The 27711-nt window shown below is 43.5% G+C and overlaps 1 protein-coding gene and 1 long non-coding RNA gene across 2 annotated transcripts in view; one reads left to right on the top strand and one right to left on the bottom strand.

Moving 5' to 3' along the window:
• The window catches only part of LOC129699977 (uncharacterized), a 50623-nt gene extending 40659 nt beyond the window's left edge, over positions 1-9964 (bottom strand). Inside the window, exons 1-2 of the long non-coding RNA XR_008723971.1 lie at positions 9589-9964; positions 8524-8621 (exon numbers count right to left, since the gene is read on the bottom strand). This is a non-coding gene — a long non-coding RNA (uncharacterized LOC129699977). The remainder of the gene's footprint in view (positions 1-8523; positions 8622-9588) is intronic.
• The window catches only part of si:dkey-87k14.1 (leucine-rich repeat transmembrane protein FLRT2), a 97935-nt gene extending 77672 nt beyond the window's left edge, over positions 1-20263 (top strand). Inside the window, 3 exon segments of the mRNA XM_055640092.1 lie at positions 12866-13138; positions 13569-15594; positions 15596-20263. Of these exon segments, the coding sequence (XP_055496067.1) occupies positions 14027-15594; positions 15596-16016 (1989 nt within the window). The 5' untranslated portion in view covers positions 12866-13138; positions 13569-14026 and the 3' untranslated portion in view covers positions 16017-20263.
• Positions 20264-27711: the final 7448 nt, after the last annotated feature.

Raw genomic sequence — 27711 nt, 5'->3', positions numbered from 1 at the left:
TAGTAAGAGTCGCATTTTTTTTCCTCTGTGGAGGTTATTGCTAATTCATGTACCACTGCAGACGTCACAGCATTAAATAAACTCCACAATAACTGAACATTTGAAAATATGTGACTTGAACATTAGTTTAGAAATATTTACCACGTTCATAAAAATTGCTTTGCTCGTTATTTAAACAAAGGATTAGCCAACTTGACGCTTAACTCACGGCGGCACGGTGGCGCAGCAGTAGAGTTACTGCCTAATAGCGCCAGAGAGCCGGCTTTGATCCTGACTACGGGTACTGCCTGTACGGAGTTTGTACGTTCTCCTCGTGACCTGCGTGAGCTTTCGCTGAGATCTTCAGTTTCCTCCCACACTCCAAAGACGTACAGGTTTGTAGGTTAATTGGCTTGATGTAAATGTAAAATTGTCCCGTGTGTGTGTAGGATAGTGTTAAGATGCAGGGATCACTGGTCACTGTCAACTCGGTGGGCCTGTTTCTGCAACACTGCTGGAGGACATGCATCGGCAAGATTTCAGGTCAGGATCTTTCTTCAGACTCTTGCATCACCCATTGAGTGACTCAAGCACTTTGTGTTCAGGCAAGATCCAGCGCTGCAGACCCTTGTACCTCCATGAGTCAACAAAAAAAGTAGCTATGTTTGCATGTTGAAATTTGCACAAAAAAAATGGTTAGGCATTCTAAACCAGAATCTTACCACTCTCTTGGTTTCTTGGTCCTCCAAAATATTCCAAATGGAATTTAAACTGGAGGTTTAATGCAATTGCTGACATTGGGAGAGTCTAGGACTAGAGGTCATAGCCTTAGCATTAAATGACGTTTCTTTACGTAGGAGATGGGGAGGTATCAGCCATGATTGAATGACAGAGTAGACTAGATGGGTCAAATGGCCTAATTCTGCTCGTATCACTTATGACCTTATGACATTGTTTGCAAGGGAACATGGGGAAGAGTTTGCTATATTCCAGCTAGATATTGTAATTTTGAACTGGATACTGGTTGCAGCAGAGCCAACCCCATTTCTAAAATCCAATCAACTCCAGAAACACGGAGAAAGGTAACAGCGGTACTGACACAGTGAATGGAAATATAAACGTAAATGTGAAACCTGAGTGTAAAATGAGCAAAAAATATGTAAAGAATGATCAACATAAACAGCACAGTCATAATGTACCTTTGACGGCAATCCTTTTCATTCAGCTCCACGCTCCAAAAAATAATCTATTTCAAGAGTTAAATAGCTGACCTGAAGTAAAAAGGCAACTGGCAGCATTGATTCTGAGTTGCAAAATTGCTCGGACATTCGATCTTGGAAAAGTTCTTCACCAGTCAGGGTATTGAGTGTATTAGTTAAGACATTATGTTGCAGTTGGTGAGGCCACATTCGAAATACTGTGTTCAGTTTTGGTCACCATGCAATTGGAAGAATGTCATTAAGGGTAGAAAGGGTGCAGAGAAGATTTATGAGGATGTTGCTGGGACTCAGCTGGGGAAGGGTTGAACAGGATAGGACATTATTCCTTGGAGTGCAGGAGGCTGAGGGTGATATGATGGAGGTGGATACAATCACGAGGGGAATAAATAAGAGTGAATGTGCCGAGTATTTCACCAAAGGAAGAGGAATCAAGAAGCAAACAATATGGGTTTAAGATAAAAGGGGAATCTATGTAGTACTTTAAATTGTATTAACAAATGTCTGGCATTTAACACACATTGATGTATATGTTGTAGGCTTTCGTCCCAAATATCTTTTGTTATGGAGATGTCAGAGACCTTACATTTGGAACAAATTAGATTTGTCTTAATGGACAAACCAGAATTATTTACTAGAATATGGCCTCCATTTATAGATTATTTGAAGGGGTAGATTGGAGGCCTGACTGAAACCTGAACCCAGGACTAGATGATAGTTATGTTCTCTGGCCTACGGACCTATCTCCTAAGTTGTATTATTGATCCTAAATTTATCCTACTTTTCTAATTTCTTTCTTTCTTTTTCCTATCTATCAATGTAAAACAATAATTAGAGGCAATGTTAATATATAACCGATGACGGAGGGCCCCAGCTACTTTGGTAACTGGGTCCCTGGAATCCTGGATATTAAATATGTAACCATTAAACAAAGTTTGTATTGGTTTGGACTATGATATGCAGATGCCTCTAATAAAAAATGTATTAAAAAAAAAAAAAAAGAATAAAAGGGGATAGATCAGAGAGGTGGGTAAATGGAAAGAGTTAGCAGAGGAGGTAGTTGATGCAGGTAAAATAACAGCATTTAAAATACATTTGGATGGGTACAGGGATACAAACGGTTGAGGAGAATATGGGCCAAAGCAGGCAAATGGGACCAGTTTAAATGGTACAACTTGGTCAAGTGGGGCCAAGGGGCCTGTTTCCATGCTGTATGTCTTTGCGCTTCTATGACTTTCAATCAAAGGCCATCATTGCATCCATTATGGCGGCATGGTGGAGCAGCAGTCGAGTTGCTGCCTTATAGACGCAGAGACCCGGGTTTGATCCTGACCAGCAATGCTGTCTGAACGGAGTCTGTAAGTTCTCCCTGTGTCCAAGCGGGTTTTCTCCGGGCACCCCGGTTTCTTCCCACACTACAGAGAAGTATAGGTTTGTAGGTTAATTGGCTTCGGTAAAAATTGTAAAATTGTCCCTCGTTTGTAGGGTAGTGTTAGTGTGCAGGGATCGCTGGTCGGTGCTAACTTGTTGTATCCACGCTGTATCTCTAAACTAAAGCTAAAATATCTTTCAAAATTGTCCATCGTGACATAACAATCAATGTCCACATTTTTCCAATGCTATGTCAAATCTATGAAACAATTAGATTAATGCTAAAGATAGACACAAAAATGCTGGAGTAACTCAGTGGGCAAAATCTAGTTGGGCCACTTCCTTCCACTAAAATGAAAACTCACAGTTAACATTACTATTGCACCTTTTATAATGTCAGTATATTTTGCCACCTTGTTCTGCTCCAACCACTGTCAAAGCTCCACCCACCATGACTGTACCAACAGCAATTTGGGTATCACGGGTGTCAGAGGTTATGGGGAGAAGACGGGAGAATGGGGTTAGGAGGGAGAGATAGATCAGCCATGATTGAATGGCGGAGTAGACTTGATGGATCGAATGGCCTAATTATGCTCCAATCCCTTATGGTTTTATTTAGCATGTATTTATTTTTTTGACATCGGTTGGAAGCTGCATATCAAATCTCGTTGCACTGATGTGCAATGACAATAAAAGATTATTATTATCATTATTTTTTTATTTTTTATTAGAAGTGAGTACAATGCATTGGTACAAAAAAATTATGTTAACATATTACATTCTCTGTACAACTTCCCTTCTTTTTAAGAGAGAAGTGAGAAAAGAGAGAAGAAAAAGAGGATGTGAAAAGTGAAGAATAGGCTAGTGAGTGTGGGTGAAAAACAGATAAAGAAAAAGTGAAATAGAAGGAATAAGTGAAGAGAGAAAGCAGGAGGGAGATTATTCAATCGTCACAATGGGATGATTTTCTTTGATATTCTAAATCATCTTTCACCCATACCTGAAACTTTTAGTTTTCATGATACTATGTCACCACATGAATCCAAGAAATCAATAAATGGGGATCAACGCCTTAAGAATTATTATTATTATTATTATTATTATTATTATTATTATTATTATTATTATTATTATTATTATTATATTATATATTCCCCTCCTTCCTTCCAATCCATTACAATCCAACTGACAACATTGCCCCTCCTTTCTCTCCAGAGATGCTTCCAGTCCCACTGAGTTACTCCAGCTTTTTGTGTCTATCTTCGGATTAAACCAGCATCTGCAGTTCCTACCGAAACATTGTTCCTCCAACTGAGCTCTTGATAGGTTCAGTATCTATTTCCCTCCCACCATCCTCCCCCTTCTCCATTCTCCAGCTTCAGGTTTCTGCTTGCTATCTCTCCCTCAGTCCTGCCCTGTAACGCATTTTCTTTTGATCAGAAGAGTGCAACAGAAATGCAAAAAAAAATTCTCGATGCTGTGCTTCACACTCTAATTAATGGCTGCTTTCATTAGAATTTCTTTCAACTTATGACATTTTTTGTCTGGTAAAGCTTCACATTTCCAACACAAATTCTGCTTCTGTGTGATCTGGAGTGCAGGTTAAGGTAGCGATTTTGCAGCCTGTTTTTGAGCTTGGGGCAAGAGTGAAGTTAAAAGTCTGGTCATTAACATGCCCATATCTAGATTGCAACACTAGCTTTCTTCTGCCAATAGCAGTGAACATTTGTCCATCCACCAACTCTTCCAGCTATGGCAACCCTTCCTTGAAAATTTCTAGCTATGAGTTTGTTTATCCACTTTAACATTCTCTTTACCAGCCCATTTAGGTAGCTTTGTAAATAGCTCGGTTGCATAGTCTTATTTATAAACCACTGTGGGATATGTTCTGGTATGTTTAAAGTGCCATGTTATTCCATCTTCATATTATTTTTGCTTAAATATTGATTAAAATCTTATGAGACCGATCAAATTGTAGCTGACTCGTTGAATTGGATTTAGCAAGACCAACCTGGAATTATTACTTTAGACATTTAGACTTTAGCGATACAGCACAAAAACAGATCCTTTGGCCAATCGAGTCCGCACCGACCAGCGATCACCCCATGCACTACCACCATCCTGCACTAAATTTTACCAAAGCCAATTAACCTACAAACCTGCACGTCTTTGGAGTGTGGGAGGAAACCGGAGCACCCGGAGAAAACCCACGCTGTCACAGGGAGAACGTACAAACTCCGTACAGACAGCACCCGTGGTTTAGATCGAACCAGGGCCTCTGGCGCTGTAAGGCAGCAACTCTACCGCTGCACCACTGTGCCACCTGTCTTAGTTGAAAAATGTATTGCATCAATGGACAGCATGATCAGTGTGGTTGGAGGACTTGAACAACAGGTTATTCAGTCTGCAAAATGAGTAGTCAACTAAATCAAGAATCCAACTGGGTGTTACTTCAGCATTTCCAACATGCGTACGTATGGAATGACAGAAGCCCAATTGGGCCATTTAACCTATTCCATTGATGTACCCAGATTGCTTAACTGGAGACTCTAGTGCATTTACCTAACCTCCTGAAGGATTATGATCCAAGATAGTTCTCTTCAGGAGCAGATGGGAATTCTGCCAACAGCCATCTTCCATGGATATGGTATGACCTGGGAGGACACTATAATAGCAACATAAAAATTGAGGGATATACTATTTGTGTGCTGAGATCAGGTGTAATTTGAGATAAAAGATGCTTCCAATATTATTGGCAGTATTCTAACTACACTGATGTTTGAAGTACGATCATATAATCTCTCTGCTGCATAACTATAATATGTCTGGCAGGCAACATTCTAGGCACGCTATCAACAATTCCCAATTACAGACCATATTTAGTGTTTATTCTTTAATTCCAAGGCACCCAGCTTCCAGTCAGTCTCTGGCAGCATCAAACACGTTGTGCAAGAAGTCGTCTGCTTGAACGGAGAAGGAGAAATTAAAAAAAATTTAAAAAAGAAATTGGGGAAGGAGTCTGAAGAAAATGGAAAGAGTATTTGTAGGGAGAGAGGGACTCGGTGACTTCGGTCATGGTGAATCTGTGCGTAAATCATCGGGGGAGAGCTGTTGGCTGATACGAAAGAAAGTGAGAGCACGAGATGAAGCGGGAGAGAAACCAGAAGACATGAACAGTGTATTGGAGAGAAGAGAATTGAGAAAAACACAGCACAGGACGGCACGGTGGCAGAGAAGTAGACTTGCTGCCTTACCGCGCCAGAGACCCGAGTTAGATTCTGACTACGGGTGCTGTGTGTACAGAGTTTGTACATTCTCCCATGACAGCGTGGGTTTTCTCCAGGTGCTCTGGATTCCTCCCACACTCCAAAGACATGCAGTTTGTAGGTTAATTGGCTTTGGTAAAGATTGTAAGTTGTCCCGGGTGTGTGGGATAGTACAAGTGTGCGGGGATCGTTGGTCAGCGAAGGGCCTGTTTCCGTGCTCTATCTCTAAACTACACTAAACTAAAACACAGCAATGGACCCTTAGACCCACAATCTCCATGCTAAACTTAATGCTAAAATATCAGTTGTATGTATATATATGTCTGTATGCATCTCTATAAAAAATGGTCTGGGGTATTAATATTATTAATTAATTAATTATTAAATATGGAAGAAGGGTTTAGGGAGAAGGGGTGAGATTAAATAAGTTATTCTTCTTCTCACTCCTTTTCGAGCTTGTAAAGAAAAAGTGTTGGACATTTGAATTTTGCTTTATGCTTTTCATTGCTTTGCAAATATTGCCTTCAATTGTTTGACTATTTCAATTTTGTTGCTGTTATTTATTCTTATTATGTCTTTACTTGTTCGGAACAAATAAACAAATAATAATAATAATAATAATAATGCTAAAATAAATTAATCTCATCTTCCTGCATATGATCTATATTCTTGCATTCCCTGTGGAGCCTAAAAGGTAGGAAAAGGTGGGATCAGTGGTTCGGAAGAGGAAATAAATAGTTCAGCATTTTTCTAAGGAAAATAAATCAAATAGTGTCTCTGGAACTAGAATGGACCTTACGAGAATCATGCTCTGGCTGTATGGTGACAGGGTGTGAAACTTGTGTACTTACATGTCTATATCAAGCATAGTGTGCAACTGAGTAAAAAGCTATGATATCAGAAATGTTTTATGGGAATGGGACATTGAACTATGTTGCTCCATTAGGCGAACAAGAAGATGATTCAGACCCTTGTACCTGATTCACCAGTTACAAAGATTCAATCAATTCAATGATTTAATTATGCTTTATTGTCGCATGTACCTAGGTACAGTGAAATTCTTCGTTTTTGCTTGTAATCCGGTAAAACATTACAACACACTTCACCTGGGCTGTACACAAAGAGCCGCCGACTAAGTTCCGAAGGTTCTTAGTACAGTCTTATCATGTGGCCGCAGGCAAACTGCCGGGTCCCTCTCTGTCCCCGACGGCCCCTGACCAGATCCCTCTCCACTGGGTCCCTCTTCATTCTTGGCGGCCCCTGGCCAGATCCCTCTCCGTTCCCCGCGGCCCTCCACTGGGTCCCTCGTTCTTCGGTGGCGCTGCCCACCAGGCTGTTCTCGTCTGGTTCACTGCCCGTCCAGGTGCTGGTATGTCTCGGAGGTCTGCTCCCGGTTGCTCTAGGCCCACCGGGTCACTCGGCTTTGCAAAGCATCCCGGGCGTCTTCTACGTCCGTGCAGCCCATCCATCATGGATGAACGCAGATTTCAGCCTCACTTTCCTGCACCAACTCCATTTCCTTTTATTCCCTTAAAAGCTAATAATCTATTGACCGTTGTCTTGAATATACCCCGCGACCGAGCTTCCACAGTTGTTTTGGATAGTGATTTCCAAAGATTCACCCATATCTGGGTTCAGAAATTTCTTCTCACCTCATTCCTAACAAGCCAACCACTTTATTGAGATTGTGGTGTCCTGGTTATACACACAAACCATGGAAAAATAAACTCCTGTATCAACCACAGTACACAGGCGGACAGTAATTTGATATTTTTCCATTAGATCACCACCATGTTCTCAACATAAAATAATGTTGATTTTTTTTGATTTTTTTTTGTTTAGTCTCTCCTCGTTCATGCTATTCCATTAACCAATCTCATCATCTTTCGCACTATTTTACTATATGGCAAGTTGATTAGCAAGGGAAACCAACCTTGTACCAATTATTCCACTCTAAAAGATCCCAAGGCATGATTGTGGTTGGAGTTATTTTGGAGTGCTGACCAATATTGAACCCCCCCCAACTAACAACACAAAGTAACACATTATCACATTGTCGGGCATGGGATTGAGCTGTGTGCAAATGGACTGCTCTGCTTCTTAAGGAAGTGAACATAACCCAGGATATCTGAAAGCCATTTCCAGCTCATGACGTTCTAAAAGGCAAATGTAAATTGATGGATTCACTTGTTCAACGTATTCTAGTTTCTGATGCACAGTCTGTGTGCACAGTTAAGTTCTGGGGCGTGATGTGCAATGCTACACAGATACGTGGTTTGAGAAGGTTTAAAGGGAAATGAGCCAAACACGGGCATGGACTAGCTTCGATGGGACATCTTGGTTGGCATGGATGAGGGGCCAAAGGGTCTGTTTCCGCACTGTATGATTCTATGCTGCCTTGTTCAGCATCATCCTCCACTTTCTAGGAGCTTATTGGAGCTGCTGAAGGTGAAATGGTGGAGGGTTGGAGCAGAAGGAGATACTGTAAACGCAGAAAGGTACAAGTGTTAACTCTTGGCGATGGGATGAGCAAAGACTGACGGTTGGTTTTTGGAAGTAGCTGTAAATTTGTGCATCGTATTTAATGAAGACAAATAAGATGTTAGATAAAATCATACAGCACAGAAACTGGCCCCTCGGTGAGTTAGAGGGGAACGTACAGCTTGTGTGGTTGCAGTATATCACCCTACCTTTTCTTTGTTCATGATGGAGACCACAGGTTTGCAGGTATTTTCGGAGCAGCCTAGCTCACTGAACTGCAGCAAATCCTCAGAATAAAAGGACGTACCTTTAGAAAGGAGATGAGGAGGAATTTCTTTAGGCAGAGGGTGGTGAATCTGTGGAATTCATTGCCACAGACGGCTATAGAGGCCAAGTCATTCGGTATTGTTAAAGCGGAGATTGACATGTTCTTAATGCGTAAGGGTGTCAGATTGTTATGAGGAGGAGGAGGAGAATGGGATTGAGAGGGAAAGATAGGTCAGCAAAGATTGAATGGTGGAGTATACTCAATGGGCTGGGTGGCCTAATTCTGCTCCAATGAGTTATGAACTTATGAATTGTGTAGATGGTATTCCCAGCTGCCATAGGGAGGCGGTGGGAGAGGACATCATGTATTAGCTGGTGCATTGAGTTTAAGTCAAGCGGGCTGCTTTACCCTTCATGTTACCAACAGTCTTGCCCTACAAGGTGGAAGGAGAAGGTGGTTTGCAAATTATTTTGAGCATCTATTTCTCAGGGTAGAAAATTGTGAATGAAGTCTAATGTGAATGTAGAAAGGGAGGGGGGGGGGGGGGGTACGGGGAGAATGGCTGTTTTAGATGGCTGCATGGTGTGCTGAAATTCGTAGACAGTAAGGAAAGGGCACAGAGTATAATTACAAGGATGTTGACAGGACCTGAGGGCTCGAGCTATGGGGAGGGGTTGAGCAGGCTAGAATGCTATTCCATGGAGCGCAGGGGGAAAAGGGTGTATGGAACGAGCTGCTAGAAGTGGTATTAAGGCAGATACTATCACAATGAGACAGATACATGGATAGAACAGGTTTAGAAGGATAAATGCAGGAAGGTGGGCCTAGTATAGATGGGAACATGTTGGTCGGTGTGGTCAAGTTGGGCCAAAGGGCCTGTTTCCCCACTGTAAGACTCCACGACTGAGAAATAATGCAGTAATTTCACCAATATGAAGAGTGTTGGGGTGGGCAGTGCAAAAGCAGTGAGCTCACCACAATCAGAGATGCACAGGAGAAGGCTTACCTTGACTGTCCTGGTGAGGTCGTTATGTTACAGGGCACCGTGGCCATGGTGGCCTTCAGCTTTCACTTGCACTGTCTTCTGCTGCTATCTGTCGCCCACTCCTCCCGAGCGTCTTCCCGATGAGTAGCACCGGTGTCATCACCGCCGGGACATTAGTTGTGTCTTGTCCACCTTCCTCCGCCTCGTCCACATGTTGTCCGCAGCGGGCATGGGCCACGACTGGAGCAAGAGCGGTCAAACCGGGCACTCGGTGGTCTGAACTTTCGGGGAGAACCGCAGCTCGCTTGGTGCCGGGGCCGAAAGGGGAAGACCGAAGAAATGACCCATACCGTTTCAACCCCAAACTTGGTTGTTGGGGGGGGGGGGGGGGGGGGGGGGGGGGGGGGGGGGGTTTCTCGCCCTCTTTGAAAATCAAAACGCTTCCTCCTCCAAATCAACCAAAAAAAAAAATCAGCGAGTGGCTTCTACCAAGCAGGGCACGGAGCCGGGAGATGATTGCGTCCTAGACTCTACACTCTAGCCACGGATCACCCTGACCATGGTGGAAGTGGCACCGGTCACAGGTAGCTTCCTGCAGGACCACCCAGCAACCAGAGAAACCCTTATAGCTCCCCCCTCCCCTGGCTACGGAGAGATGCTGGGGATTTGTGCAGTCGGGGGGGAGGGGGGTGGGTGGAAGGAGATTCAATCGCCACCGCAGACGTTCTAGCTTTCTCTTATTAACCCTTTCGGCTCCCCGCAGATTCCAAGAAGGGGTGAGAGGGGGAGAGGGGGAGAGAGAGGAGAGAGAGAGAGAGAGAGATGGAGAAAGATAACGTCAACCAGCCTGCCTGCCGCCTTAGCATCCTAGTTAGTATCTCCTCCACTGTCCAGCCCGACCCCAGTCTCCATCCAGCCCTTCCCGCATCCAACCCGCTGGTAAACTACACACTACTCCCGTCTTGCATCCAACTGCCCTAACCACTAAATAACGGACCTGCCCACACGGTAAAGAGTTTATTGGGGGGTAAATTAAAAAAAACACACACCAAATATTTAAAGAGAGCGTAAGAGGCCATTTCCCCACAAACCAAGCGCTTTCCACACGTCTTAAAATGAGAGGGGGAGAGGGGAGGGGGGCAAGACAAAACTCCTTGGCCAGCCTTCCCCTTGAATGTCCTCCCTCAAAAACATTCTGCCTGTTTATCGAAGGTACACAAAAAAGCTGGAGAAACTCAGCGGGTGCAGCAGCATCAGATGCTGCTGCACCCGCTGAGTTTCTCCAGCTTTTTTGTGTACCTTCGATTCTCCAGCATCTGCAGTTCCTTCTTAAACACTGCCTGTTTATTGAGCTGTTTTTAAAGCACTTTATTTGTCCCCCTCCCTGCCTCCCCTGTGCAGTAGTGTCTGTGAGTGTCGTGTCGTGTGTGTGGTTAGTTTGCCGGCGAGACTCAAATGGTTACGAAAGCGGTGGGTTGTAACGCCTCCTGTTAGGCGCCCGTGGAGCACACGGACTGTACAGCACCGCCACCTCGCTAGAAGCCGCAGCATCGCCCCAGCGCCTCTCCACACTGCGATCACTTGTCAAACGGGGCTGCGCACACGTTAACCCTAGCGCTGACCCACCGCTCCCCTTATTGTGTGTTTAACCAACAACAACAACAACAAAACCCTTTTTTTTTTACAACGCACGCTCGCTTTACTGGAAGACAGACGAAATTGCAAAAAAAAAATATATATATATATTTTGTTTCCCCCAATATCAACACTAACTTGAGGCGAGGATTTCCTGCAGTTTCACGGTATGGATCACAAGAGCTGCTTAAAAAAATAAGATCTCCATCGGAGGATTGCAACTCGCGAGTTAGCAAGTTCGGGGCGATGCAAGGTTGTGAATAACGTCGGCAAGCGATCTTCCTGGGGAAAATAAAACTCGCCGCAAATCCTGTAATGAGATGCGTACCATTCTCCGCAGTTTTTGACCACCGCTTCGCCTTTTTTGTTTGGGGTTTTTTTTTTTTTTTTTTTTTGCAGAGATTTTTGTTTTAAAATCTTTTTTTGGAGCGAAAAATCCGTTCCGGCATAGAAGGTTAGAAAGAATGGTTAGATAGTCTTGCTCGGTTTAACTGTGCTGGCTGTTCCAGTGGGAAGAACTGTTAAAACGGAATGCACGGGGGCCGGGGACTGGAGGTCGCCCAGTGCCGTCAGTATGGGCATTAAGAGAGGTTTGGGTGTCAGAAACTCACCGAGTAACGCGTCCATCTTTCGGGCTCGTGTAGTAAAGTGTAGCTCGGAGATGTCCCCTTGAAAATAACAACATTAACAACAACAACAACAACAACAAAAACGCGGCGAACTGCCTGGTTGTCGGCAATGAATTGGCTGCGCAAAGCTTTGGGAAGAACCGTCTTATCCGTTACAGTGGAATTATGGAAAGCTTGGCTTATTCACTGTTCAATAATGATCAGCGATTGATAGCAGGGGAGGGGGGGGGGGGGGGGGGGGGGGGGTCAATCGTCCAATTCATTTGCAACTTTCTTTGGATCTTATCGTTTAATACACCAGGATTTTGACTAGTTCATGGAGTGTAGGATCATCTCTGACCGGCGATCGAAATCTGTGCGCGAGTGTTGTTTCAACAACAAACCAAAAATCCCGAAGCAGCTCAGCTAAACGCAGATTTTAAATAGTCTCATCAGCTATTTCACTGCGCGAAGGATCATATGTTGTATTGTACGGGCTCAAGGTCAGTAAACATGAAGAGGGGGTGTTGGGGACTGATTAGAAAAAAGACCAAGTGCGTTATTTGTCGAACAAATCCAGAATTTGTCGAAGGGGCTCCGAGCCGATTGAGGAATCGGGCATTCGCTCCAACGAGGTAGAGTCTCTTCTGAAAGGAGGAGGAGGAGGAGGAGGGGGGGGGGGGGAGAGAGAGGAAGAGGGAGGGAGAGAGGGGAGGAGAGAGGAGAGAGAGAGAGAGAGAGAGAGAAAGGTGGGAGGGTCTGTGTGAGAGAGAGGGAGATCGCTGTCAGCTGAATTCATAACTATACACATCTCCCAGGGGGTTTAAAAAGGAAAAAAGGGAAGACTTACATTATCAATATACAGCCTGATCAGACGTATTACTGGCATTTCGCTGTGTGAGCCCAGCATTACAGGCTAAGGTATTGGATCTGGGGTGGGGAGAGGGGGGGAGGGGGGGGGGGGTAATAAGTGGCAGTGGCTTGTATATGTACATTTTTTTTTTACCCTCCTCGCTAATGGTTGCCTAACGTATAAAATCCTCTCTCGTCTCTAGAACCGGCTCCACAACAGAAGCGAGACTTGAGGGGGCTCCGGAGAGAGAGAGGGAAAAGAGTCGAAGCATGGTCAGACTGGGAAAACTGAAGCGTCCAGCTGGGCTGAGCAGAGACCCAGTTCACTGATGACAGCAGCCGAGGGGAGAACAACTCAGTCGACACCAACTACTGGGACAGTGCGACTCTCGCTCTCTTAAGGAAGGGGGATAGCCGTCAAACCCGAGAAACAAAAGCAGCGGATGGACACACAGATCCTTAACAGCAACGAGAAGGTGGTTATGCTTCACTTTACCGTTCCACTGTTTGTTTGCTTTTAGTCTGATCAGATTCTCTAGTGCAAAATTGATTTGACTTTTTTTATTCTCTATCTCTCGCTGATTTTCCGGTAGTAAATTCGGTCCGGTGACGCTCGCCACATTTTCTACCTTAGCCAGTCTCAGTGTTGTTTCTCGTTGCACTCTCTCACGCTCTGCCTTTCCCCGCACGGGTTTTTTTTTATTTTTAATAGTCTTGTTTTATTAACTGGCATGGAATAAACTGAAGGCAGTTAATGCTACACTGACAGCCCATAGATCTGACCACCAGAGGCAGATCGAGGTTTGAATTTAAAAAAATGCAGCTCTCTAATAGTGTGTGAATCCAAACGAACCGTTCATTTATTTCTTGTGTCTGTGTGTGTCTCTCTTTTTTTTAATTAAATAGGATTGTGAATGTGTACGGCGAGCCGCAATGACACCGCTCCTTCACTTGGATCACGAGTGCGTGATGGAGCGAATTCAGATTTAATAGACCCACCGAACGCTTGCCAGGCTGTGTGCATGCATGTATATATATATATGCGCGATTCCAAGTTGCCAATCATACCAGCGGAAGCAGTATGTGATGTGCTTTGGTTATCACCGAGGGTCCTGGTTTGGATGAAAGAATTTGCAGAGACCGTCTCCAGTTGACAAGTCGCTGCTGCTGCTGCCGCCTCCACCGTTGAAGCGTCAAGAAACTGCACACACGGATTATTATCGCCAGGCGTCCGTCCAGGTCACCACTTCTCCCGGGTGGGTGGATGAAGCAGATACCTCTGCTCTTGCTCGACAATAACTGGAGTTGCTCCTGTGTGGATTTCTTAACAGCCTGCTTGCTGCTTTGCAATTAGAAAACCCTTAATGGTTAGAGTGATGGGAGTGTCACAAACCAGACTCTGTTCCAAGGACTGGATTACTTTATTGTATTTATGGATCATGTTTCTGTTGGGACTGTATGCACAGATAACTTGGGCAGATTTTTGTCCTCCGGAGTGCCGCTGTGATAAGAAATACGTGTACTGCAATGACCGTGGGTTGACATCAGTGCCTTCTGGGATACCAGAGGGGGCCAGCATTCTCTACCTCCAAAACAACGTCATCAACAACGCTGGATTTCCACTGGACTTACGAAACGTGCTCTCCGTCCAGACCGTGTATCTGTACGGCAACGAGCTGGACGAGTTCCCTGTGAACCTACCCAAAAACGTGAAGGAGCTCCACTTGCAGGAAAACAACATCCAGACGGTCTCCAGGGAAGCTCTGGGCCAACTGCAGAACCTGGAAAAGTTGCACCTGGATGATAACTCCATCTCCACCGTTGGCATCGAGGATGGTGCCTTCAAGGAAGCTGCCAACCTCAAGCTCCTGTTCCTGTCCAGGAACCATTTGAGCAGCGTGCCGGTCGGCCTGCCGCTGGGGTTGAAGGAGCTGAGGGTGGACGAGAACAGGATCTCCACCGTGTCCGAGCAAGCCCTGCGCAACCTAACTCTCCTTCAATGCCTGGTTCTGGATGGGAACCTGCTGACCAACAGCGGAATCGCAGATGGGGCCCTGGAGCAGCTGCCGCAGTTAGCCGAGTTCTCCATGGTGCGCAACTCCCTCACCCTTCCCCCGGTCAACCTCCCGGGCGACAACCTGGTGAAGCTGAGTTTGCAGGAGAACCAAATCAGCCAGATTCCTGTCACCGCCTTTAGGCAGCTGAAACGCCTCGAGAAGCTGGATCTTTCCAACAATCAGCTCCGGATGCTGGCAAAAGGAGCGTTTGATGGCATGACCAGCTTGAAACAAATTCTATTGCGGAATAATCCGTGGTATTGCGACTGCAACATAAAATGGGTGACCAAGTGGCTGCAGTCGCTGTCATTCTCCATCAACGTGCGAGGTTTGATGTGTCAGGGGCCCGATAAGGTCAGGGGAATGGCGATAAGGGACCTGAATATGAATCTGGTGTCCTGCCCCTTTGCCACCACACCTCCTGCAGCCCCTGCCCCCTTGCCGTCCGCCTTGCCCACCGTCTTTGTCACTGTTTCGACTCCCGCTGCCAACGCCACCGCCCTCCCGTTCATGCCAGGCTCGAGCGCCCCCGTGCCCGGCGGTGGCGGCAGCGACAACGGATCCACGGACCCCCCTCCGGAGGGCGCACTGCATCTTGCCATCCAGTTCGTGAACGACACCTGCATCCAGATCAGCTGGCTGGCCGTCTTTGCGGTGACCAAGTACAGGATCACATGGGTGAAGCTGGGCCACAGCTTGGCGGGCGGCATCGTGCACGAGCGGATAGTCGGCAGCCACACCGACCGGCTCAGCCTGCCCAACCTGGAGCCCAGGTCCACCTACAGGATCTGCATGGTGTTGCTCGATGCCTCCAACAACTTTCACCCCGAGGACGACACCGTTTGCTCGGAGGCCACCACCAGGCCGTCCGTCCTTTAACACAAACACTGCCGCCAACCCCGAGCAGGCCACCCAGCAGGAACTGAGCTCCCCGCTCTTGCTGGCAGGCCTGATAGGGGGAGCGGTGCTCGTCGTTCTGGTGGCCCTGCTCAGTGTCTTCTGCTGGCACATGCACAAAAAGGGCAAGTACGACTCGCACACGTGGAAGTACAACCGCGGGCGCCGGAAAGACGACTACTGCGAAGCCGGCACGAAAAAGGACAACACCATCCTTGAAATGACTGAGACCAGCTTTCACATAGTCTCACTAAATAACGAACAAATGCTGAAGGAGGACTTCCGGCTCCAGTCGATATACCCTCCGAATGGCGCCATTAGTTATACGGACAGCCATGCCAGAGGCAACAGCAGATACTGTACGGGTGGGGCTCCAGATTTGGAACAGTGTCATACATGACCATGCAGTCTGAACACTCCCCCCCCCCCCCCCCCCCTCACTTACAATAGGACTTTCTAGAATATATTTGTGAAATATTGTCCAGACAGATTGTGTCTGCCTACTGTGTAATTTATACAGTGTAAACAAAAACGCTATCTTTTCTATTACAAAAAAAATTAAGTAGCAACAATTTTGTAAAGCAGTCAAGTGATTTAAAACAGAAAAAAAAGAGATTAAGTATGCTGTATAGTTGTTGCTGTACAATCAAGGCCTATGTTCATAAATGGCATTTTTGTTAACCATATGTCGGCATTTAATAACATAATTTCCAAAATGGGCTCATAGCATCTGTGTAATCGCACTGGCACATAATCTGGGAAACCAACATAGACTGATGATTTTCATGCCCCTTTCCTTCAATTTGCTTCTCGTAAAGGTATTTGATCTCTTGCAGTGGTATCATTTTTTTCCCCCATCATCTTCGACTTCTGGCATCACTTTGCCTCACCGCACCCCCCCCTTTCCCCCACCACACCCTACCCAACCCCTTCTCCTCTTGTATCTCCCAGTCATGTTCACACAAATCAACCCATGGAGTGAAGAGCTGAGGCCACATTCATCACACTTCCAGCAGAGGACACTGCATACAAATCTGGAGTAGCATTTGCAGATATCATTGTAACCCAGAACCCTTGGTCCAGGGACAGAGAATCATTTTACCAGCGCAGTCGATGGCCCCGTTAACTCAGCCAAAGCTGAAAGTTTAATGTGGACGAAACATACCTTCCGTGAACGAAAGCCTAATCAAGCAGGTATCTAAAAGCCAGTTCTGGTGCTTAATCCAATACTTTAACTGTATGTTCAGTACTTTTAAGACACCGTGTGTACAATATAATGTGAATTGGCTCCTTATCGTGATCTTAAAACGATTGATAAATATTCTTTTAATTCAATTAATTCCCTTCCACATTCTGGACTGTATGTGGTTCCAGATACGCTGATGCTGTTCTTCTTAATTATTGGCCTTTTCATGATTCAGGGCAATTATGGTGAGGCATTAAAAGCCTGCCTTGCCAATAATCCCCACATTCTGTCAAGGAAAAAAATTGCCATAATTAGATTTCCCAACACTAATTACTCCTGTCAGTACAGGAACATTGTAGTCTCATAATAATAAGGATCAAATTCACCAGGAATGTCTTTGTTGCCACACCAGCCCAGAGCAGTCTTTGATTAGCAAAATAAAGAAGGTTTATTCTCTACTAACAACAAAGTAATTAATTTATTGAGTGCACAGTTCTCCATGACAATGTTAAAACATAGTTGTTGACTTTTTTTTTGTGTGACTGGACAGTCTTCAGGAACACTTTTGTTTAACTAAAACAAAAAGCATTTTAATCAAAGCTACCTTTCCATGCCAAAAGAACAAGGATGTCAGATAGGTGTCTTTGAGATTAATCGTGCAGGAAGATCAAAATTGTCATAAAATGAATTGAGTGGAATTCCATAATATCTGCAAGTAATATGGAACATTACCAGTTCCTCCATTAAAATAGAAGCTGTTTATTATATTTCCCGACTGCTGTACAGCTGAGTAACCCTTGATCATCACATCCAATTACTTTATTATAATCAGATATCCAGCAGATTGTTGGGACAATGAACGGAATATTCAGCTGCATTACATTTTATTTGACAAATGTGGCACCATTTCTTCATTGGTACATCATCGATATCTTTGCAGGAAAGCATCGCTGCTGACCATACATTATACCCAAATATTTCATGTTGGCTGCTTTTTCCCCACCAGAATTTGACTTTTAAGCATGAACATTTGTTCTGTTGTCACAATTTGTTCCCTTGTGCCTTCCATGCCACACGAAGGAGAGTCTACTTGGCCACTTGCCAGCACCACCCCATCCACCCTCATCTCATCTCAAAGCCCTTGTTTCTGGCATGGATAGCTGTGGGAGTGGAACCACATCCAAGAGAAGACCCCAATGGGAGGGTGTAAACTGGACAATGGCATGGCCGAGATCAGGAACATGCCATGCATAAGCACAATCTCGTAATCGTGTACCATTCCATGACATCTCCTCCAGCATCCTCACCCCACTCAATTGTACCATTTTATCACTTCAAGTTTACATGAGGGACTTGCTGTAAATTGAAGGGTGAGACTCCATTTTAGGGCAAAATGTTCTGCGTTAGCAGTATTCTGTACAATGAATGAATGATAATGATAGATATATACTCCCATAGTACCTTTACCTGGGTGTGTTGATGTTACTGACAACTGAAGGATTAGCTGTTCCACTTGAATCTCAGATGATTGCAGGTTTAATCGATTTAATTCGATTAATGCACACAAATGTTGAACCCATTGAGATGTTTATTCTTTCTCTCCTCTACTTGGCAACTGACAGCTCTGATTCGGAGCCAGTTTTTGGAATAAGCAATACTGGTTAAACTGGCACTAAATCTAAGAAGAGAATAATGATTCTAGATTCTAGATTCTTTTTTTTTTTAAAGAAAATGCCTACAGCAAGAATGCTGAAAAACTACATTAAAATAAATTGCAACTTTTGTAATACAGATGTCAGTTCATGTTTGTGTAGATGGCAATGTCAAAATAGTTTGGTTTTATTCTATTTTTGTCCTAAATTTTCCATTGTGCAAGGAACCAAAGTTCATAATCTTGCACCGTCTCGGTGTATCATGTATGTGCCTTGAATTTTAATCATAAATATTTAAGTCCTTCATACTTATTCATTGCCACTCCCTTTTTCTTTTGCAGAGCATGTATGAACACTTGGGTGCACTGATAATAATGTGATTAAGTTATCTGGACTAATAACCCGGGGGCCCGGATTAGTCATTCATAGACATGTCCAAAATCCTACCATGGCTATGGAATTTGAATTCAGCCAATAATTTTAATTTTAAATAAAAAACAGCCAGTGTTGGTGATGATGAATGTAAAATAATCAGCTCGTAAGCTACCAGAACTGGTTCATCGATGCCCTTTAGGGGAAGAAATATGGTCTATCCATTAGTCCAGACCCTGCAGAAATGTGGTTGTCTCTTAAAATCACCCTCTTGACCAAGCTAATATGTTTCTCAGTTGTACCATGTCGAAGCTTGCTCGCCACAACATTCTCAAGGACAATTAGGGATTGTTAATAAATACTGGCTTTGCCAGAGCCACCTAGTTATTGAAAGCTAAGAGCGCTCTAAAATAAACAAACTAAGCTTTTACAACACCATTACAAGATATGGGTTGATTATTTAATAAATGTCGGGTGAATCTTTTAATTTTTTGGCAAAGTTGACTGTTACCTTTGTGTTCATGCATTCTTTGAGATTTTGTTATGAATAGTTACAGAAGTGTTAAACAACTCTTCTTTTGTGATTTATCAACTGCTTTCTACCACTTTAATGTACCACTAGAAAGAAAGGACTGAAAGGAGTGTGCTTTCTTTTTTTAACAAAAGCAAATATTGTTTTTTTTTCCTTTGTAGTAATTTAATCAAATACAGTGACCAAGCAGTTTGTCTGTGAAAAGTAAGCATTTGTATGGAACATCGTGGGATAACTTCAGAGGTGGTTATTTATTCTCCTTGGAAAAAAAAACAGAGGATTTATTGAATTGGACTTTGTTACTTTGCAGTGCAGTATATGCTTAAACATCCACCATGCAAGTACCGATTGATCACAATTAACAACCAATTAATCCTTCTTTTCTAACTGATCAAATGCACTGCTAGCTTTTTATTTTTTTACGTAGCTGCTTCAGAGCCAATGTTGTGATAAAAATAAATCCTTTCGAAATATTTTTTCTACTTCAAAAGTGAAATTAAGGGGAAAAAAATACATTTTTTTAAAGAATGGGTGAAAAGAAAAACCTTTCTGAACCATAGTGTGCTAAAGGGAGCAAGGTCACGTACTCAATTTTCCTGTTTAGCCTTATCTAGATAAAGAAATTCTCACGTTGAAAGTGCAACAGTACATTTTATGTTTTGTATATATTTTTGTCTTGTCAAGGTGAGAAAAAGAGATCTCATGCTTTATATATAAAATAGCTACTTGATGTAACTTATAATAACGCACAGATTTACTTGTTATACTGACAGGTTGCCGAATCCAGAGATACTCTGTACCTCACTTGCATATTCCTTACTTTCAACAAGTTTTCTGTATTTCTAAAACATTGTTTGAAGGATGTCCATAACCAAAATACAAAAATAAAGTATGGTCACAAAGTATAGAGCACTGGCATTAAAACACTTTGCCTTATTCAGAATAAATGGAAGATAATGTCTGAGAATTCCTCATGAATGGTCATTCACGTCCTCATGAAAATGAGCAAGTCTGCTGCCTTGTCAAAGACAAAGTCAAGCATTCGGTTGCATCTTGTAAGTAAATATAAATGTATGTTGGAATTGCAGATGTCGTAATACAGTGAATGACCAGTCTTATAAAGAGGTGGTGATCTAATACAAAAATACTTGTCCATTGGAGGGCAACAGTATATGTAAAAACTACAAGAGTGAGGAGTTAGGGCTTTCTGTTCTCTCCATCATGACGCCAATGGAGCGTCGGGGTCACCAATGTAGTGCGTGGGTCTCAAAATGAAGCACGAAGTCCAGTGTTTTGAGAAGCACCTTTTATTATGTCCTCCCTGTTGTAGGGAAGACCAAACGAGAAGAAGATGGCACCCAAACCCCTGCCTTTAAAGCCTCCGGCTAAGGGCCGCCTCCGGACTGAACCACTCCTGTGCCGAGGGGTTCGACACTATGATGGCACGACCCTTGGGAGCCGCCACAGGATACTATCTTCTGTTGGTTTATGATCAAAGGTGATCACCTTTTCCATCTGCTGCCCACTGAATACTTTTTTGCCCAGTTACGTTGAATATCCTTCTCCACTGATAGCACCACAAATTTCGGCATTATTGAAAGAACGCTTGGATTTTTCATGGGGCTTGAATGCCATTGCACCATTACAAATGCATAATTGAAACTTGCCTGCTCTATGGCACCGGCGAATCTCCTTTCATTCTCACCACGAAAGGGAGGGAAAGGCGTGTTTGAGTTGTGTACTTGGGATCTCCTTCAAGAAGCTACTCATTTAAATCGAGAGAGGGGGAGTCATAAGTCCAATTCCTTCCCGTTTTTGCCTTCTCCCCAAATAAAGCTGACCTCCACCTTCGGAAACAAAGTCCTTTTCATCCATCATGGTTCATGGAAGTGGAGGCAGGAAATCCTAGTGACCTTTAACCCCAACCTTCGAACCTTGACATCACGGGCAGGACCGACCTGACATTGTCAGGTTGAATGTCATCTATTCCTGGTACAGTTACCCACCTTGACCCGGAACATCACCTATTCCTTTTCTTCAGAGATGCTGCCTGACCCGCTGTGTTATTCCAGCACTTTGTGTCTCCCAAGGACATGTCCTTGAACCACAGCGGATACATTACTTCCTTCCAAAAGCAAAGTTGCTGGAGATCTGGAATAAAATCAAAAACTGCTGTAAATACTCATTAGACCAGGAATTGTCAAGGCAGAGGGAAACATAGCGGGTTAATTTCTGAATCTGAAAATATTTTCTCTGATCGTGTCAACTGGCAATGCAGTGTAGCAGATTGAAATTATAGTTATCAACATAAAAACGCTATACATTTGGAGAAAGATGAATGAAACATCTAGATTTGTTTTTCTCTCCATTGATGGTGCCTGCCAAGGTAAGCATTTGCCAGCATTTGCTGTTTTTATTAAATCTTCACAGAGTAAGAGGCTCTTTTGGACAGGATGTTTCAAATGACTTCAACCTCCACACATCAAGCAAGAAGTACTTAGGTACATAGATTGAAGCCCAGGCCAGCAGCATTATCCTTTGCAATATGGGAAGCAATGGATCATTTTGCTGACATTTGAAAGAATAAAAACGACAATTTAATTACCATTTTTGTAAATTTTAATAACATTTGCTTTTGTCTCTCGCTTTCTCTGAGGATTACTTATAATCTAACAAAGGTCACCTATGATCTTTCTGATAAATCCCTCTAGGATGCTAATAGATTACCATATAACCATATAACAATTACAGCACGGAAACAGGCCATCTCGACCCTTCTAGTCCGTGCCGAACACATATTCTCCCCTAGTCCCATATACCTGCTCTCAGACCATAACCCTCCATTCCCTTCCCGTCCATATAACTATCCAATTTATTTTTAAATTATAAAAATGAACCTGCCTCCACCACCTCCACTGGAAGCTCATTCCACACAGCCACCACTCTCTGAGTAAAGAAGTTCCCCCTCATGTTACCCCAAAACGTCTGTCCCTTAATTCTCAAGTCATGTCCCCTTGGTTGAATCTTCTCTACTCTCAGTGGGAAAAGCTTTTCCACGTCAACTCTGTCTATCCCTCTCATCATTTTAAAGACCTCTATCAAGTCCCCCCTTAACCTTCTGCGCTCCAAAGAATAAAGGCCTAACTTGTTCAACCTTTCTCTGTAACTTAGTTGCTGAAACCCAGGCAACATTCTAGTAAATCTCCTCTGTACTCTCTCTATTTTGTTGACATCCTTCATATAATTGGGCAACCAAAATTGTACACCATACTCCAGATTTGGTCTCACCAATGCCTTGTACAATTTTAACATTACATCCCAGCTTCTATACTCAATGCTCTGATTTATAAAGGCTAGCATACCATAAGCTTTCTTTACCACCCTGTCTATATGAGATTCCACCTTCAAGGAACTATGCACGATTATTCCCAGATCCCTCTGTTCAACTGTATTCTTCAATTCCCTACCATTTACCATGTATGTCCCATTTTGATTATCCTACCAAGGTGTAGCACCTCACATTTATCCGCATTAAACTCCATCTGCCATCTTTCAGCCCATTCTTCCAAATGGCCTAAATCACTCTGTAGACCTTGGAAATCATCTTCATTATCCACAACACCCCCTATCTTGGTATCATCTGCATACTTACTAATCCAATTTACCACACCTTCATCCAGATCATTGATGTACATGACAAACAACAAAGGACCCAACACCGATCCCTGATATTCATACTGTTGTGTTGTTGGTATCTCTGCTACTTACTTTGATCTGATCAATGCATTTACCAATTGAATGTGACAAGACATGGTGTACGTATGAGAAAGGAAGGGGGGACTTCTCAGGATAAGCACTTGACCATTTGAGGAGGAATTCCTGCCCTCACTATTCGCCAGATCTTTGAAATTTCAAACCAAAGGAAACTTTTGGAGATAGAGTAATTAACTCTCTCCAAGGTTGTGATGGGAGAATCAAGAGGATTGGATATCTGGCAAAAGAAAGGTGACGTCTGAGATTACATTAGCCATGTGTAGGAAGGAACTGCAGATGCTGATTTAAACCGAAGATAGACACAAAATGCTGGAGTAACTCAGTGGGACATACAGCATCTCTGTAGAGAAGGAATGGGTCACCCATTCCTTCTCTCCAAAGATGCTGCCTGTCCCGCTGAGTTACTCCACCATTTTGTGTCTGTCTATTAGGGGCCTGTCCCTCTTGGGCATAATTTGCGCGCCATTTACGCGTCACGACGAGCACGTTGTAACACGTGCATGGCGCATGGTGGAGGAGGCAGTGACGCACGGTAGCGTACGGCGCCCCAGGATTTTGGGATTCTCCTGATGATGCCCAAGTGGCACAGGCCCGTTTAGATAGCTAGATCCTTTATAGATAGATTACATTAACCATAGTATACTGTATTTGAATGATGGAGCCATTTCTCATTAAGAACATTTATTTAGTTCTTATACCATTATGCAGCAGCGTCTGGGTGATGGAACTGAATGATTACGTCTTGTAAACATTTGTCCCCTTGTTATGGAGAGAATCATTTGCATTTATACAACATTTTTGATGACATTCCAATAAAGTACTTTTAAAGTGTCATAATGAAGTCAACAATGCACTGTAAAGTGCCTGCTATCACCAATCTGTCAGATCTGTTTCATTAATGTTGATTGAGTTCAGGATACCACAGAGGGATCCAATGTTCTTTCTTGAAATAGGGCCGTGGGGTTCGATTCACATCTAACTGCAGAAGCAAATTGGGCCTTGATTTAAAGCCCCATTGAAACAACAGCATCTCTGACCATGTAGCATTCCCTCAGTGCACCAATCAGTTTTCTGTGCGCGGGACTTGAACTCACAATCTACTGAACTCTGGGTTTTAATGTCATGTAATTTTCACTGATTGCTAAGTTGGCGACAAGGACAGGTGGGTCAAAAATGATCTTTACAAAGGTGATGTCGGAAAACATATTTCACACATTAGGAAAACAAAGATCTTTAGCTTAGAGATAGACATATAAACATATAAATTAGGTGCAGGAGTAGGCCATTCGGCCCTTCGAGCCTGCACCGCCATTCAATATGATCATGGCTGATCATCCAACTCAGTATCCCGTCGGCCTTCTCTCCATACCCCCTGATCCCCTTAGCCACAAGGGCCACATCTAACTCCCTCTTAATACAGATACAGCACATAAACGTCGAGTGTTGTGCCAATACACCATCCTACACACTAGGGACAACCTACAATTTTACCGAAGCCAATTAACCTACAAACCTTTAGAATGTGGGGGGAATCCGGAGATCCTGGAGAAAACACCTGCGGTCACGGGGAGAATGGACAAACTCCATACAGACAGCACCCGTAGTCAGGATCGAACCCGGGTCCCTGCCACTGGACTCTACTGGAGCGCCATGGGGCCGTAATTTTGTAATTCCAATGAAAACTGTACCAATATTCAAATTGTATTTAATAAGCCTTTAAAATAAAAAAATAAAAATGAAAATGGGACCATGGTCCAAAAATCCTTTGTGTTTATAAAACATTTTTAATAACCCAAAAATCTCATCACACTCAATTAACTTTTTGAAAACAAAGGTACTGTAATCATTTAGCAAAACATGAAGCCAGATTTGCTCAGTGATCCCACGAAATGTCAATAAGAAGCACAGTGTGATACTGTGGTTTAGCAGTAGTGTTCGAGGAATAAACATATTCATCTGGTTTAGTGTCTTCTTGATACAGTGGCTCAATAATAGACTGGTGGCTGCCTGGATTAACATGCTCTACTCAAAGGGGAGGGTTTCAACCATAATCTTCAGATTCACAGATATTCAGCTAAGGACAATCATAAGTTTAGAGATTAAGCCATTCGGCCATCAAGTCTACTCCGCCATTCAATCATGGCTGATTTATCTCTCCCTCCTAACTCCATTCTCCTGCCTTCTCCACATAACCTCTGACAGCTGTACTAATCAAGAATCTATCTATCTCTATCTATATCTACTGACTTGACCTCCACAGCCAATGATGCTCAGATGATTTGAAAGCTTCAATTATCGAGTGAGGCACAAAACATCTCCATCGCTTACTGAAGTTGCGTTGATTTGTGAAGCAAAGCCATTACGTAACAGGTTACACAACATCTGACTTCCTCTGTTTTACTGGGCCTCAATTTAGCTGGGTTATTGTAGAGATACAGGCCCTTCGGCCAACTGATGGTCCCCGCACATTAACACAATCCTACACACACGAGGGGCAATTTTACATTCATACCCAAGCCAATTACAAACCTGTATGTCTTTGGAGTGTGGGACGAAACCAAACATCTCGGAGAAAACCCAGCAGGTCACAGGGAGAACTTACAATCTCTTACAGTCCAGACAAGCGCCCATAGTCAGGATTGAACACGGGTCTCTGGCGCTGTAGTGAATGCTGGAACATTTTACTCAACATCACTTTGGAAATATCTCCACAGTGGTTCAAAAAGGTTGTTCCCACCATCTTCTCAAAGATAGTTAGAGTTGGGTGATAAATAATGAGCTTGCCAGCAATGTTCAGATGTGAAAGTCTAGGCTAATTATAAATCATTTTCATTCCTTTTCATTCAGAAATAATTATTCCAAAAATAATTATGCTGCAAGATTAATTATTTCTTGTTTCAGGTTAGTTTCTCAAAGCCATAAAAGACACCATTTAAGGAACGTTTTTCAATGTGTACTCAAGAAGGTCAATGGACAATAGGTGCAGGAGTAGGCCATTCGGCCCTTAGAGCCAGCACCGCCATTTAATGTGATCATGGCTGATCATCCACAATCAGTACCCTCTAACTTTATCTTGCATGCATCCAGTGAATTGGCCTCTACTGGCTTCTGTGGCAGAGAATTCCACAGATTCACAACTCTCTGTGTGAAAAAGTTTTTCCTCATTTCAGTTCTAAATGGCCTGCCCCTTATTCTTAAACTGTGGCCCCTGGTTCCAGACTCCCCGAACATCGGGAACATGTTTCCTGCATCTAGCATGTCCAATCCCATAATAATTTTATCTATATTACTAAAAGTTTGATCTTGACCACTTCCTGGTGTTCTGTATATTGATTTTAGAAAAAACGCTGCCACTTACAGCTGTGATTTTTGGCCATCTTACTCCGCTGCGCAGGACAAGAGGATTTTTCACATCGATGAAAAATAAAAGAGTTATTAGCGTTTAAAAAATGTTGAGATTCTCTCTCCTGAAGGCCACGCCCCTTTCGGAGGGACTATAAAACCCGGAAGTGTTGAGTGCCTCAGTCAGTCTCTGCAAGATGGGGGAGTGAAAAGGTCACGTCTCTCAGTCTGAGCTGTGAATAACACTGAACACATTTTTACTAAACTGTGAGTGTGGTTTTACTGACCCTGATTGCCCTTAATGTGGTTTGAAATTGAAAATGTGGTTGGTTTTAAGTAAAAGAACAGCAAATGGTTGTTGGTGGTTGGTTTGAAATGGCAAATGATTAAAAGTCTAAATTTGACAACTTCCTGTTTGAACTGTATATTGATTTTAGATAAAAAGCTACCACTTACATCTGTGATTTTTGGCCATCTTCCTCAGTCCACCTCCACTCATCAGGTGCAGTGGATTCTTCCCATCAATGAAAAATAAAAGTGTTATTAGTGTTTAAAAAATGTTGAGAATATTTCTCCTGTTAATCACGCCATGAAGGCCATGCCCCTTCTGGTGGGAGATTCTTAAACTGTGGGAATGGATTATAAAATCCGGAAGTGTGGGTGTGGCTCAGTCTCTTCAAGATGGAGGAGGGAGAGGTCACGACTGTCTGAGCTGTGAATCAACTGAACACATTGAATGTCTACTGAACTGTGAGTGTGGTGTTTAGTGTGGTTTTACCCTGCTTGAATGGTATGAAACTGCATTTGAATGTGGTGGCGTTGCACCCTGCTTGAAGTTGTCCGAAACTGCACTTGAATTCGGTGGCCTTGCACCTGCTTGAAGTGGTAGGAAACTGTACTTGATTTTGGTGTACTTGCACCCTGCTTGAAGTGGTAGGAAACTGCGCCTGAATTTGGTGGCCTTGCACCCTGCTTGAAGTGGAATTTCAAGGAATAGACGTGAGTCAACTGCCAGCCCACCAGCCGTGAGTGAGCTGCCAGCACATCAGGCTTGAGTGACTGAGCTGCCACCCCAAGAATCCATTTGGCCCACAATGTCCATACTAGCCCTCTGGAAACTAGTCCCTTCAGCCCACAACACCAATACTAGTGCTCCAGTTCACAAACGTCCTTCAGGGAATGAATTCGGACAACCTTATCCAGCCTGGCCAATATGTGCCTTCAGTCTAGTCCAGTG

Source organism: Leucoraja erinacea, chromosome 9, assembly GCF_028641065.1.
Source record: "Leucoraja erinacea ecotype New England chromosome 9, Leri_hhj_1, whole genome shotgun sequence".
In the NCBI taxonomy this organism is placed as follows: Eukaryota; Metazoa; Chordata; class Chondrichthyes; order Rajiformes; family Rajidae; genus Leucoraja; species Leucoraja erinaceus.
This window is presented reverse-complemented; position numbering and strand designations above follow the sequence as displayed.